The sequence below is a fragment of the Chrysochloris asiatica genome, unplaced genomic scaffold (genome assembly GCF_000296735.1).
Source record: "Chrysochloris asiatica unplaced genomic scaffold, ChrAsi1.0 scaffold00006, whole genome shotgun sequence".
NCBI lineage: Eukaryota > Metazoa > Chordata > Mammalia > Afrosoricida > Chrysochloridae > Chrysochloris > Chrysochloris asiatica.
The window spans coordinates 31,969,033-31,983,288 of record NW_006408524.1 but is presented as its reverse complement, the minus strand read 5'-3'; the positions used below and the strand labels follow the sequence as shown (position 1 = coordinate 31,983,288).

At 38.1% G+C, this 14,256-nt stretch overlaps 1 protein-coding gene across 1 annotated transcript in view; it reads left to right on the top strand.

Annotated features, from left to right (window-relative positions):
- DNAH11 (dynein, axonemal, heavy chain 11) overlaps positions 1-14,256 on the top strand; it is a 436,577-nt gene that overhangs the window by 19,358 nt on the left and 402,963 nt on the right. The window contains 3 exon segments of the mRNA XM_006832223.1: positions 2,929-3,140; positions 10,360-10,593; positions 11,952-12,119. Of these exon segments, the coding sequence (XP_006832286.1) occupies positions 2,929-3,140; positions 10,360-10,593; positions 11,952-12,119 (614 nt within the window).

Below are 14,256 nucleotides of genomic sequence, written 5' to 3'. Positions count from 1 at the left end.
CTGCTCTGTGGGTCAGGATGGCCACTGCATCCTGCTCTGTGGGTCAGGATGGCCACTGTTGTACCACTTTTCTGGTGTCACTGTTTTCTGAGCCTGAGTCAAGGAGTTTCAAAATGCAGGGATCGCAGGGTTGAAAGCATGGGTTCTACTCCTGGCTCTTATTTGGGGATACTGGGATTGCCTCCTCTAGCTTCTGAGATGGCTCATTTTATACCCATACTAAAGTTTCAAGTTCCAATTACAGTGAACTCTGTTAACATCCACAGATGAGCATGTCATCCTATCAGTAACTTCTCCCACCTATTCTTACTCATACCTATCAGGAAAATAGTCATTTGGTGGGGGTTACAAAGATAAGGCTAGATAGAAGAGACATATTAAATAATTACCTACACTACATTTACCACCATCCATCTGTCATTTTGTCCCACTGCTATGCCACCAATATTTTAAATGCAAGAAGGGTCACTCAGGGTGTATAGGTTTCAGCAGAGCTTCCAGACAAAGACAGTAGCAGGCTATTTCTTAATGGTTCTCCACTGAAAACCTTATGAACAGCATTGTAACATTGTCAGATATAGTAATAGAAGATGAAAGCATTATTAATAGAAGCAGAATGTTGTTAGATACAGTGCTGGAAGAGGAACGCCTCAGGTTGGAAGGCACTCAAAATACGACAGGAAAAGAGCTGCCTTCTCAAAGGACAGTTGACCATAGTGACATGAATGGACTAAAGCTTCGAGGACCTCCATTTGCTGATGGAGCCCCACTCAAAATGAGAAGAAACAGCTGTAAACATCCATGAATAATTGGAGCATGGAATGTATGAAGTATGAAAATTGGAAGTTATCAAAAATGAAATGGAACTCACAAAGGTTCATATCCTAGGCGTTAGTGAGCTGAAATGGATTGGTGTTGGCCATTTTTACATCAGATAATCCTGTGATTCACTATGCCTTCAATCACAGATTGGAGAGGAATGATGTCCTATTAGTCGTCAAAAAGAACATTTCAATGTTCTGTGATAGGATAGTATCTATACATCTATAATGAAGACCAGTTAATAGCACTATTATTCAAATTTATGCATCAACGGGCTGAAATGTAACAACAATTGTTAGGGTTGTATAAGACTGGGCAGTATTTTGTGCTGTTGTGCCTAGGACCACAATGAATCAAAATCGACTCAATGTCACCTAAAAACAACACCAACACCACCACAGTTATACATTAAGAAACATGGGTAGGGGCATGCCTAACTCCAGGCCAAAACAAGAGTCTTTGAGAAAATGCTAGAAAATTAGAATTTACTTGATTTTATTGCTACCTTCATATATAAAATCTATTTTCAGTTAATCAATGATATTTATAGACTTAAGAGGTAGAAATTTGAGGTGTAGAGTCTGAGTGGGTATCCACAGAGGGCACATTAAAAGAGCAAGTTTTAATCAAGCTTAGATGTGTAAGGTTTTCTTATCTATAATTTTTAAAGCATTTTTTACTATTATCATACTCAATTTGTTTCAGTAAAGTTCACATAACATTAACCATTTTAAAGTGTGTAATTTATTGCATTTAGTACATTCCTGGTATTTTATAACCAAGACCCCTCTCTGAATACAAAATATTTTCATCATCCACATATAACAATGTTTTATTTTTATCAACAATGAAATAGAAATGTTTCCAATCATTATGTGACCTACTCTCATAGAAAAGCTAGAATGTGACGTGATCCACTAAACTGTGCAAGTGCCTAAATACCTAGGAGGAATTAAAATCCAATGATTTAACTAAATACCCGAAAGTGACAAAAAAATTTCATGGTATTTCATTTCCACAGTTTTGATGGAATTTAGTAAATATCTTTAAACTCTAAATACTTTTTCCCACTGGGTCTTCAGTCACAGTTTAAGTTATTGAATATCTACACCAGTTCTTGTTTAAGACCCCACCTGTCTGTCAGTTTGCTGTAATGTGGTGGCTGTGTGTTGCTCTGATGCTAGAAGCTATAATACTGATACTTCAAATACCCGCAGTGTCACCCAGGGTGGACAGGTTTCAGCAGAACTGCTAGACTAAGACCAATTAGGAAGAAATGTTTGGCAATCTTCTTCCAAAAATTAGCTAATGAAAACCCTATGGATTACAACAGAAGCTTCTTTGACATAGTGCTGGGTGATGAGTCTTCTACATGGGAAAGTACTCAAAATGCACACCAGGTCCTGGAACATTTTGTTCTATTGCCTGTGTAGTCACTAAGAGTTAGCACTAGCTTGATGGCAACTGACAACATTTCGAGTCTGAATTAGAGGTGGACAAAGCCTGCAAACTAATCATATGTACACTGTGATAACGAATGTAAAAAGAAACATGGCCACACTTATGTACAGGTATCCTTAGCAAAAGTTTGCTTTATGCCACTTTGCTTATTTGAAAGACCTACATTCATACCTGTTTTTGCTTGAAAGACATTCAAGGAGGATTTTTGCTTTTTGCCAGACAAAGGCAAAGAGTTTGTTTTGCAATAAACTGTTAAAGCCCCATTGCGCACTCAGAGTCACGAGAGCAGAGAGCATGACGTGCCAAGCTCCTTTCCTGGGGCGGAAGTGCAGTCAGCATCTCCTTGTCAACATAACCATAGCTTTGAATTGTACCTGTGAATATTCATACGTGTTATTGTAGGTTTTTACTGTGTTATTTGGTATGATTTTGAAGGTTGTTTTTTGGACGTAGGATTGCTCAAAAATTCTTCTAATACGAATTAATTGTACTTGTTTCTTTGTTTGCTTCATGATATTTTGGCCTGTGAAATGCTTCAAAGGAATGTTTTACTTTTCGATAGTGGGGAAACTTATAAAGTCATGTTTCTTTAAGTTGTCCTCTTGTAAAATACTGAGCATCACATTCACTGTGGTTCTCTTTCAGCTCTTCTGGAAGCACAGGATGTGGAACTTTACCTGAGACCACTGAGGAGACACATTCAGTGTCTCCAGGAGACGGAATTCCCACAAATGCATATGTTAATCACCCCACTATTTCATACCATCTGTCTGATCTGGAGTCATTCGAAGTTTTATAATACCCCTTCTCGGATTATAGTTTTATTGCAAGTGTTTTGTAATCTCTTCATTGACCAGGTATGTTGTACAAAAAATTAGGACAGTAAGAATGAATCATTGTCATACATTGTTGTTGTTGTTACTGGCTGTTGAGTCTGTTCAGAATCATAGCAACCCTGTGCCCAACAGAATAAAACCCTGCCTGGTTCTGTACCTTCCTCACAGTTGTTAGGTTTGAGCTCTTTGTTGTTGCCACTGAGTCAACCCCTCTCATCCAGGGTCATCATCTTTTGTTCTGACCCTCCGCTTTACCAAGCATGATGTGCGTTCCAGGGACTGCCCCTTCCTGGCAATTTGTTCAAAGTTACAAAACATGAAGACTAGCCATTGTCACTTCCAAAGAGCAATCTGACTCTACTTACTCCAAAACAGATTTGTTCATTTTCTGGCAGTCCACAGTCTATTCAATATTAGCCCCCAATTCCATCATTCAAATGCATTGATTATTCTATGGTATTTCTTATTCATTGCCCAGCTTTCACATATGTATGCTGTTGTTAAGTGTTGTAGAATTGATTCTGACACATAGCAACCCTGTATAGGGTTTCTGAGGAGGAGCTGGTGGGTTTGAACTGCCCAACTTTGTGGTTCACAGTCCAGTGTTGATCCTACAGCACACCATATGAGGTGACTAAAAATTCTGTGGCTTGGGTCAGGTGCACCTTAGTCGTCAAAGTGACATCTTTGTTCTGTATCACCCTAAAGAAGTCTTTTGCAGTTGTTTTCCCTAAAGCAATATGTCACTTGATTTCTTGACTGCTCCTTCCATGAGTGTTGATTGTGAATCCAAGTAAAGTAAAATCTTGCACAACTTCGATCTTTTCACTGTTTATCATAAGGGTGTTTATTGGTCTAGTTGTGAGGAGTTTTGTTTTCTTTACACTGAGGTGCAATCCATGCTGAAGGCTGTTGTTTTTATTTTCATCAGTAAGCACTTAACTTCCAGCAAGCCAGGTTGTGTCATACGTAGATTACAGGTTGATGATTTTTTCCTCCAATCCTGATAATCACGTTCTTCATGTAATCCAGTTTCTCAGATTGTTTGCTCAGCATACAGTTTGAATATGTATGGTGAAAGGATATAACCCCAATGCTCACTTTTCCTTACTTTAAACCAGTAGATTTCATTAAACCAATGATGAAGCAAATAGTCCCAGTATATAGTCAGACCATCATTTTCCTTTTTTAAGAAATAATTTCTTGGTAACAAAGCCTTGCTCTTAAGTGCCACAGAGTCAGTTCCAACTCAGCGACCCTGTAGAGGGTTTCCAAGGAGCAAGTGGTGAATTTGAACCACCAACCTTGAGGTTCAAACTGAACTTGTGGTCCAGAACATTGTCCCACAGCACCACACCAGGACTCCTAACAAAGGCTAGCTGGCTTTTTATCCAATTTTGTTTATGTGCTTTTCTCCAAAGAGAGTTAAGGCAGTTTCTGGTAAAAGACAGATATGCAGAGTGCAGTCTTTGTAGCTTTCCATTTGGTTTCTACAGGAATCCTGACTGATGGAAGACTTTCAGAAAATGTAGCGAATTGTAACCACACAAAAGTGTATATGGGGGGGGGGCTTCAATGTCCTCGAAAAATCCCACTATCTTTTAATTCTATTTTCCACGAACTGTTGAAGGACTCTCATATATACTAAGAAAAAAATAGAAGTGGAGTTGTATTGAAAGACTCTGGCTTGAAGGTGTTCTGCCTCCTCTTTGATTCTTAAACGTCTCTCTTAGATTGTTTCTTTAGTTACTCACCTCATCTAACCTACAATTATTTTTTAGGTGACCTTCCTCCTTACCCTTTCTAATTTTTGGGACATGAACGCTAGTTCTTTTTGTGTCTGTAATATCAGAGAATACCACACAATTTCAGAGCAAAACAGTTGACTTGGAATCACATTCATTGTTGAATGGTTCTTAATTGATTATCGAGTGGTATGGTTTCTGAGCTGCCTAAGGAGTTGTAAAACAAATGTAACCCATTGGGTCCAAATATGTGAACTGGATCTCCTCTAGGTGCAACTGTGACAGACTAGAATTACACAGGTTTGAGAGTGAGTGAGTGGGAGATAGAACAGTGAAGACAGAGGAAGAGGAAGTATTATTTAAAGTAGATTTCTAATGAGGTTTTAAAATTATATTTTTTGATTCAGCTTTTGAAAACCTCATATTTAATAGAGAACACATTTTAGTGCTATCTGTATGCATTTCCCCAAACATGTGCAGTATATGTAATACTAAATTGTGCAGTTGAGTTGGTTCAGATTCTTAGCAATCCTGTATAAGATTTTGAGATGGTAAACCTTTACGGAAGTAGAAAATGTCATCTTTCTTCCGAATATTAAGTAGATAAATTTGATGGCTGCTGCTACTGGTGTTATTAGTGACATGCCATCGAGTCAGTTCTGACTCATCGTGACCTTGTATAGAGTTTCCGAGGCTGTAAATCTTTACAGGAACAGAAAACTTCATCTTCCTCCCTAAAAGTAAATAGACCTATTGGATAGACAATCTAGGTAAAATCCCCTGTGCAATGCCTGGCACTTAATAGGAGCTTGATATAAGTTAGTTATTTCTTGTTCTCTTGTCCAAACTATTAACTTACAATATAATCGCAACTATATTGTTTTAGTTTTTAGTGCTCCAGAGTCACATAGATAAGAGAAAATGCAGCCCCTTGCTGTAGTTTATCATCATCTCCTTTAGCTTCATTCTGTTGGTGTTTCTCTTTTCTATAAACTCACTTTTGCACTATTGCTAACCAAGGGCACTGGGCCCTAATGACTTGGATCAATATGTGCAAGACCACAGTCCCTTTTGCTGGGTCAAGGACTATAACAACTATGTCTCCTAAATCCCTTTTAAGGACTCCTCATCTCATTCTAAAAATAATCAAAATTGTTTTACTTCAAAGCCATATTCAAGTATTAACCCCAGAGATGGTCATTCATTGTTGTAGGTGGCTTGAAAGGAATCTTGGTTACCTGTAAACTTCTAAACCTATTATTCTTGGCCCTTTGTCAACAGCAAGAGTTTCCCAAGCTCTGGTGGTTATAATGTAGCTACTCTTGTTGCTTAGTTACTATTTCAGGCATCTGTCCAAAATTTCTCTTGACCTGGTTTCCTTGATTCTTCAAGTGGCAGATCCTGGACCTTGAAGTCAATCTACCCCAACAGGTTAGGAATCAAAATGTGCAATGAGTCACCTCTCATCCTGGGTTCCCTGAAGAGCTGGACTGGGAAGTCCCCTCCTTCTATAATGTTTGTCATTTAATTTTATTTGTTTATTCTATGTATTTAACAGGTATTATTTAACACTCATATTGTGCCTACTATTTGCCAGGTATTTTTCTAAGTGCTTTACAATGGTTTACAGCTTTAATCCTCACAGCTACACTATGGCATAGGTACAGTTAGTGGTTTCAGTTTATAATAGGAAAACAGAAGCACAGAGATACTAAATATCTCTCCTTACTTCATCCAGCTAATAAGTGTGGTGTGGTGATGGTTATGCACTGTGGAATCGGTTCTGACTCATAGCGACCCTGTACAGGGTTTCTGAGGCTGTAAATCTTTACAGGAGGAGAAATCTCACCTTTCTCCTGCAGAACAGCTGGTAGTTTCGAACTGCTGACACTGAGGTTAGCAACCCGATTTGTAACCAATAAGTGGCAGAGGCTGTTAGCTGCTATATTGGACCCTGGATATTTAAAGAATGGTTTTTATTTTTCAATTACAACATAATACATTGTATGCTAATAATAATTATTTAAAAATGTTCTCTTTGCATAAAATTTATAAAAATAGAATTCGTTTTGTAATTCTACCATCCCTAAAATTCACTGTTTTGTATTTTGCGTCTCTTAAACTTATGCATGTTTATGATAATATGATTTAAATTTTTCTTTTCCAGCTTCTTCAAAAGTGATTCTATTATTGCTGGACATTTGGGGTTTTGACAGTCTCCTCCATTATAAACAACTCTGCAGAAAATAACTTCTTACAAAAACTTTTGTTTTTCTTAACTTGGATAATTTTCTTAATATGAATTTCTGATGTTAATCAAAGGGTACAATCTTTTCATGGCTCCTGTGCAATGTTTAGTACTTAGCAATTGTTTTCTAATGGACTGTACTAATTACTTTGAGCATTATCATTTAAAAAATTGTTGATAATATATCAAATATCTGATTGTTGTTGTTGTTAAATGCCATCGAGTTGGTGCCAACCCATAGCAACCCTATATAGGGTTTCTGAAGAGCAGCTGGTGAGCTTGAACCACCAACCTTGCAGTTCAAACCAACTTTGCAGTCCAGAGCATTAACTCATAGCACCACATCAGGATTCCAAATACCTGGTGGTGGTGTGCCATGGAGTTGGTTCTGATTCATGGCAACCCTGTATAGGGTTTTTGAGGCTGTAAATCTTTACGGGAGCAGAAAGCCTCATCTTTCTCTTGTGGAACCACTGATAGTTTCAAACTGCTGACCTTGAGCCTAGTAGCCTGACTCATAACCACTACACTACCAGAGCTCCTTAAATATCTAATAGTATCATGTTATTTCTTAACTTATACCATGCATCTTTTGTTTGATGATGCATTATCTGTGTATTATTTATATTATTTCATTTCATCATGTAGCTTTTCATGAACTTAACATCCATGAAGCTATTAATCTCAGTATTTCAACCAAACGTTTCAGTCCTTCCAGTAGTAAACATTGGAGGCCTTTGCTGGCATTTTATCAGATGTATTTGATCCTAAACCAATGCAATGTGTTTTGCATGCTATTTTGAAAGTCTTTTTAAAAAATTGTGGCCAATGCTAAAATTGGGAAGGCTTCATTAAAACGTCTGTGTTCCAGTTACTGCTGAAAAGTAGAGGCTTCAAAACAGGGTCAGTTGCTAGAGCTCAAGTGTAAGTGTAGATGGGCCAAGTGCTGTCCAGGTGACCTCGGCTTCCAGCAGTAGCTGCTGTTCCTTATCTATTTTGACTCATCTTCCCCGTCTGTCTGAGCCTTCCAGGGATCAGTCATCGTCAGAGATCCTCTGACTTTTACAGCAAACATGTTTCTCCTCATTTGCTTTCTAACACTGACCATTAGCACAAGGAGCCCTGGTGGCACAATGTTTACGCATTCAGCTGCTGACTGAAAGGTTGACAGTTCGAGCTCACCCCACGGCTCCTCGGGAAAGATGTAAAGATCTTCTGTAAAGGCTCACAGAAAGGCCGTATAAGGCAGTTCTGCTCTGTCACGTGGAGTCACTATGAATTGGAACTGATATGATGACACCCACAACAACAGCAATCATTTAGCTTAGGTGCATAAAAGGCAGCATCTGGCCACATCTGGTGACAGCACCACACAGTTTTGTAATGGGGTGTTAATTCCTGGCCTACTTTTGCTGTACTTCAAGGTCAGTTTGAACTGCAAAGTCAGCAGTTCAAGCTCACCAGCCACTCCTAGAAAACCCTATATAGGGTCACTATGAGTCAAAACTGATTCAACTGCACTAAACAACAATCCATATCAAAGTTTAAACTATTTTAAAACTTCTAAGGGATTACTAGATGTTCTTTTCCCTGTATTGTGCACAAGTTAGCAACTTTGATGTAGAGCTTAATTTTTCATCCATCCAGGGTGAGAAATCAAAATCAGGTTGAAATCTAAAGTCAAGACTAGAGTGATCCTGATAAATAGAATATTTAGACACTATATGGTCTCTTGCTTGATTAGTTCACAAATTCATGGTATAGAGTTATTTTGTATAAAACTACTGCCACTGATGGGGGAAGAAAAAAGGGGAATCATACTATGTCCACATTAAGAAGAAAAATCATTCCATTTTGGTTGAACTTGGTGACTTTCATTATGTTCTCCACTAAAATCTCTAGCTATCTAATCACCCATAAATGTAAATACACAAAATTTAAATCTGTAATACATATGAAGTTAAGATGCATCAAGAAGAAAAACTATTCAGTGTAATCTCATAATTCATAATTATGTTCTTGAAGCCCCTAAGGGAGTTCTAAGTGTTTCTATAAGGAATATGGAGAGAGACTAATTTGAGAGAACCTTGAGGATAGTCTTGATGTAGCATTGTAGGATAGGCACTGGACAGCTAGCCACAAGGTTGACAGTTCAAATCCACCAGCTGGAAACTCTCTACAGGGTCACTATGAGTTGGGACTGGCTCAATAGCATTTGACAACAAGAGATGATAGTCTTTTTTTTTTTTTTTTGACCCTGTCACCCTTCCCTTTTCTCTGTTAAACAATAATTTATGTGGCATACCTCAGCTAGTCTTATGTCCTATTACGCTGCTTAGATCTTTCATACTGCTGCATGTATTTCTATGTTGTTGTTGTGATGTGCCGTGGAGTCGGTTCTGACTCATTGTGACCCTGTACAGGGTTTCTGAGGCTGTAAATCTTTACGGGAGCAGAAAGCCTCATCTTTCTCCCACGGAACAGCTGGTATTTTCGAACTGCTGCCCTTGCGGTCCGCAGCCCGATTCGTAACCACTACGCTACCAGAGCTCCCTCCAATACTATGGTTCTATACTACCAGGTAAACTCATGGCCACTGAGGACATTCAGCCTCATAGTGACCTTAGGGGACTGAGAAGAAGGGTACGTCAGAGTTTTCAAGGCTGTAATCTTTACTGAAGCAGACTGTCACCTTTTTCTCCTTTGCAAAGATGGTTGAATCCAAACCACTTGCTTTCAGGCAGCAGCCGAGCTCTACACCACTGACTCAATGACACCTAACAACAACAACAACAGAATGGATACATTCAGAAAAAGCAGAATTTCCTGCAGATCATTCTAACGTTATATCATATAAAAGTATGTCATTGAAGTCCAAGTATGTGAACTTTCTAGAATTTGTGTTTCCTGCTTTTCAGCAGTGTTGACCTCATTCTGGTGGTGGTGGTGGTGGTTGTATGTCGTCAAGTTGGTTCCGGCTCATAGTGATTCCGTATAGGGTGTCTGAGGTTGTAAATCTTTACAGGCGTAGAAAGCCTCATCTTTCTCCTGTGGAGTGACTTGTAGATTCGAACTGCTGACCTTAAGATTAAGAGTCCAATTTGTAACCCACTACGCTACCAGGGCTCTCCTGGCCTCATTCTAGACATCGTTACTTCAAATGGACTCATTGAAACAGAGGCAATAACAGTAAAAACGGTTCAACTTTTTTTTTTTTTTTTAATCATTTCCTTTTACTCAATCCTAGGCAATAGCTTTCCTTTCACCTGAAGACCTCTTGAAGGGAGAAATTGAAGACTCACTGGAGAAGGTGCAGGTTGCCATTCACAACTTAAAGACTTTAAAAAACTCTTTTTTCACCTATCAAAATGGTCTGGCATGCTATTTCAAAGGAAACAAAGAGCTGAAACCTTGGGATTTCCAGTCTCACCTAGTGTTTTCCAGATTTGACAACTTTCTCTGCCGTTTAATGAAAATAGAGGTATTTGTTTACTGACTTGTGATACGTTCCTAATGTAATTGCTTTCCAAAATCCTTCTTCACCTTTTCACATGTTTCAGGGAATACTTTATTAGGTAGGTAGGAAGTCATTTTTCTTAGTAATTCCAACAGGGTCACTAAGCCAATACTATAAGGAGAGTTTAAGAAAAGCTTTGATTTGACCTCTGTGATTCTGTCTTGATTCTATATTATGATGCTGCATTTAAATGGATGTCTCTGGGTACTAGTGTCCCTGGACATACAACTTACTCTGTTCCTGGAAGACAATTGCGAATCTGCCAGCTGTAAATGAATCTCTTTTTTCCCTTATGTTTCAAAATTGGAATTTCCTACCTGAAAACCTATTTGATAACATAAAGCATTACACAATCTTTTTGCACATAAATATATACCATACAACTATTAAAACTACTCATGAGAGTAAAAAAAGAACATGAAATTGAATATGTACTCTGTATCAATACTATAAATATGCCTAAAAGGAACAAACATTGATTTAAAACAAACACCCACATATACACACACATAGATGTTTGTTCTCTTTCTTTCATGGAATAAACTGGCTAAGGTGGTTTTTATTTTGTTTTGTTTTTAAGTTTGAGCTGATAATACTGCCTTTTTAAAGGTTTTTGTAAAGGTCTTCTTAGTAAGCTTGGGATTTTTCATTGATATACTATTTATTGAATTTCATTCAAAACAGGAGCTTTATGTTTTGAAAGCTGGCATTACTCTTTAATTAGCCTGAATGCCTCTAAAAGTCTCTGAAAGCTAAATACCTAAGCAAGAACAATCTGCATTGCATGTTTATAACAGTTTCTTGAGATCTTCCTTTTAACAAAGGAGCAGATGCACTGTGAAGTCTAGTCAGCTGAATCTGAGTTTGGGATAGTATATGAGGATCTTGTGTGTGATTATTGTTGTTAAGTGTCGTCGTGTCGGCTCTGACTCAGAGCGAGCCTGTATAGGGTTTCTGAGGAGTGACTGGTGAGCTTGACCCACCGACCTTGTGGTTCAAATTAACATTGCATCTAGTGCTTTATCCACAGCACCATACCAGGCTTTCCATATGTGATTAGTAGGATTTAAATTGGGGAGTCATATCTCTCACTATCAAAAGTTAGGAGTTGCTTAACTGACAGAATTTTCAGTAAATCTGAAAATGGGAGTGTACTGTTAGCAACTAGCAGTTATTTTGGTCAGTGAAATCATTAATATTTTCATTCCTATGAATGCCCATTAGCTCACAGTTTTTAAAGCTTGAAAATGTCCTGTCTTTGAAACTCTGAAATGTCCTTTTACTGATCAATTTGGTAAGATCTTTACTTTATTTTTACAAAGGATATATTTGTCACCATATTGGAATTTGAAAAGCTGGAAAGACTTGAATTTGGTGGTACCCGAGGAGCAATTTTAAATGACCAAATCTTCGAGATGAATGAAGAGTTCCTGGATCTTTGTAAAGTTTTTAAACAGAGCACGTATGACCCATTTGATTACCATAACACGGTAATATTTGCATTTTTACTTTATAGAACTCTATCAGTTTAAAGGTGAACAGAACCATAGGTCATAGTGATGACATGTACCATCCAGTCCAACTTCTGAGACCTACAGAGATTAAATGACTTGACTGAAGTGTTTTGGCTACTTAATAGTTGATCGGGGAACCACAACTTGAGTTCTTGCATTTCTAATTAAGAACTGTCTGTAATACAACAATGGACCTCAGTCAAGATTCGTTTCTTGTTTATGCCTGTTGAAAAGGAACTTGCTATCTTAGTTCATTTTTACCTGATTATCTGATATCCATGTAATTTGTGTTTTGTTTTAGCCTTTTCCCGAATGACTTGAATTTTGGGAGGTCTATTTGAACATTGAGTTTTATCTTCATCATTGTTACAATGCATGATGTTGCTGATATTTTTTATTTCCATTCTTTAGAGCTATTTATAATTTCATATTTACAACTTCAAAAAGCAGAGGCAAGCTTCCAGATCTAAGCTACTTCTGTTGTCTGTTGCTTCTAGCATGTTAGTAGCCAAGGAACTACCTGTGAGCATTCCTGCAGCTCTTTTTAGTAGGTTGGCAAAAACAACAACACTAGGGGACAAAGGATGAAAATGTAGCTCTTGTACTCATTGCTTTGTAAGGAATGTGAATTTCTTCCCTGCTGTGGTTATATAATTGGCCAAATAACCTATTTGTTTTTGAAATGTTAGGTTTATAACTTAAATATATACAGTTGCTGCTAACTGCAATTTATGGTGATCCTGTGTGTGTCAGAGTAGAACTGTGCTCCTGAGGGTTTGAGTAGCTGAATATTTAGAGGTAGGTCACCAGAACTTTCTTCCAAGGTGTCTCTGACTGAACTCAAACTTCCAAGTTTTGCTTAGCTGCTGAGCACTTAACCACCTAGGGCCTCCTTAGCAAACTTAATCCCTCTGAATTGTAATCAGCTCTTGGGAAATGGAGTTAATGATTAATGCTAAAGTCGCCCTTTTAAACTAACACCCTGTCATTTGTGCATAAGTAGGAAGAGCTTAGGGCCAGGGTGATGAATAACCTGAATTCATCCCCAGAGTCTTGTAAAATGTCTGGTACTTGGCAGACATTCAACAAATGTATGTTGAATGATATTCTTGGGGGAGACTGTGGTCTAACCATCAAGATAAAAGTTGTGGACAATGCCATACATGAGTCTCTTGGGTGCATTTGAGTAGCAGGGGACTTGATATCCTCATGTCCACAAACTCAGGAGTAGTTACGAGTGCCTGGTTAGATAGAGTGTCCAAGCTTAGCTAATGCCACCGTGTTATCAGTCCCAGATGCCACTGAGCTCATTCCAACTCATTAACAACTCCATTGTGTTCAAAATGGAATGGTACTCATAGGGTTTTGTGTATGTGTGTGTGTAAACCTTTTCTTGACTTTTTACAGTGTGTTATGGATAACATGGAGGACATTATGTGAAGTCAGATTTTATCCATGTTATGAGGTGTTTCATAGACTGATCAATATTTTAGAACATTACATAGTATTTTGTTGTGTATGTGTACCATAGTTTATTCATCCCCTGAGGAGCACTTAGGCTGTTTCCATCTTTTTGATATTGTGAATAGTAGTAATGCTACAGTGAGTACAGTGAGTATGGTCATATACCTACACAGATTACTGGATCATATGGTATTTCTATTTTTAACTTAAAAAAAATTATTGTGAATTGAGTGAAGGTTTACAGAATCGATCATCAGTTTTACATTCAACAAACCATACACTTTGCTTCACCTCATTGTTGCATTTACCTTTATTGGAGTCCTGATGTGGCACTATGGATTAATGCGCCAGACTGCAAAGTCGTTTGAACTGCAAGGTCGGCAGTTCAAGCTCATCAACTGCTCCTCAGAAACCCTATACAGGGTCGCTATGGGTCAGAATTGACTCGGTGGCACTTCACAACAATAACAAACCTTTATTTACCTTATCTATTGCATTCCTCTCTGTGTCTCATGATACCTTTATTCTTCCTTTCCTAGCCTCTCTGTTGTATATCACCTGCCCTGTCGCCTATGTTAACATGTGTCTACCCTCTAGTTCATGAATAATTTTCCCTCCCCATCCCTGCCTAACCATCGGAGATTGTTTC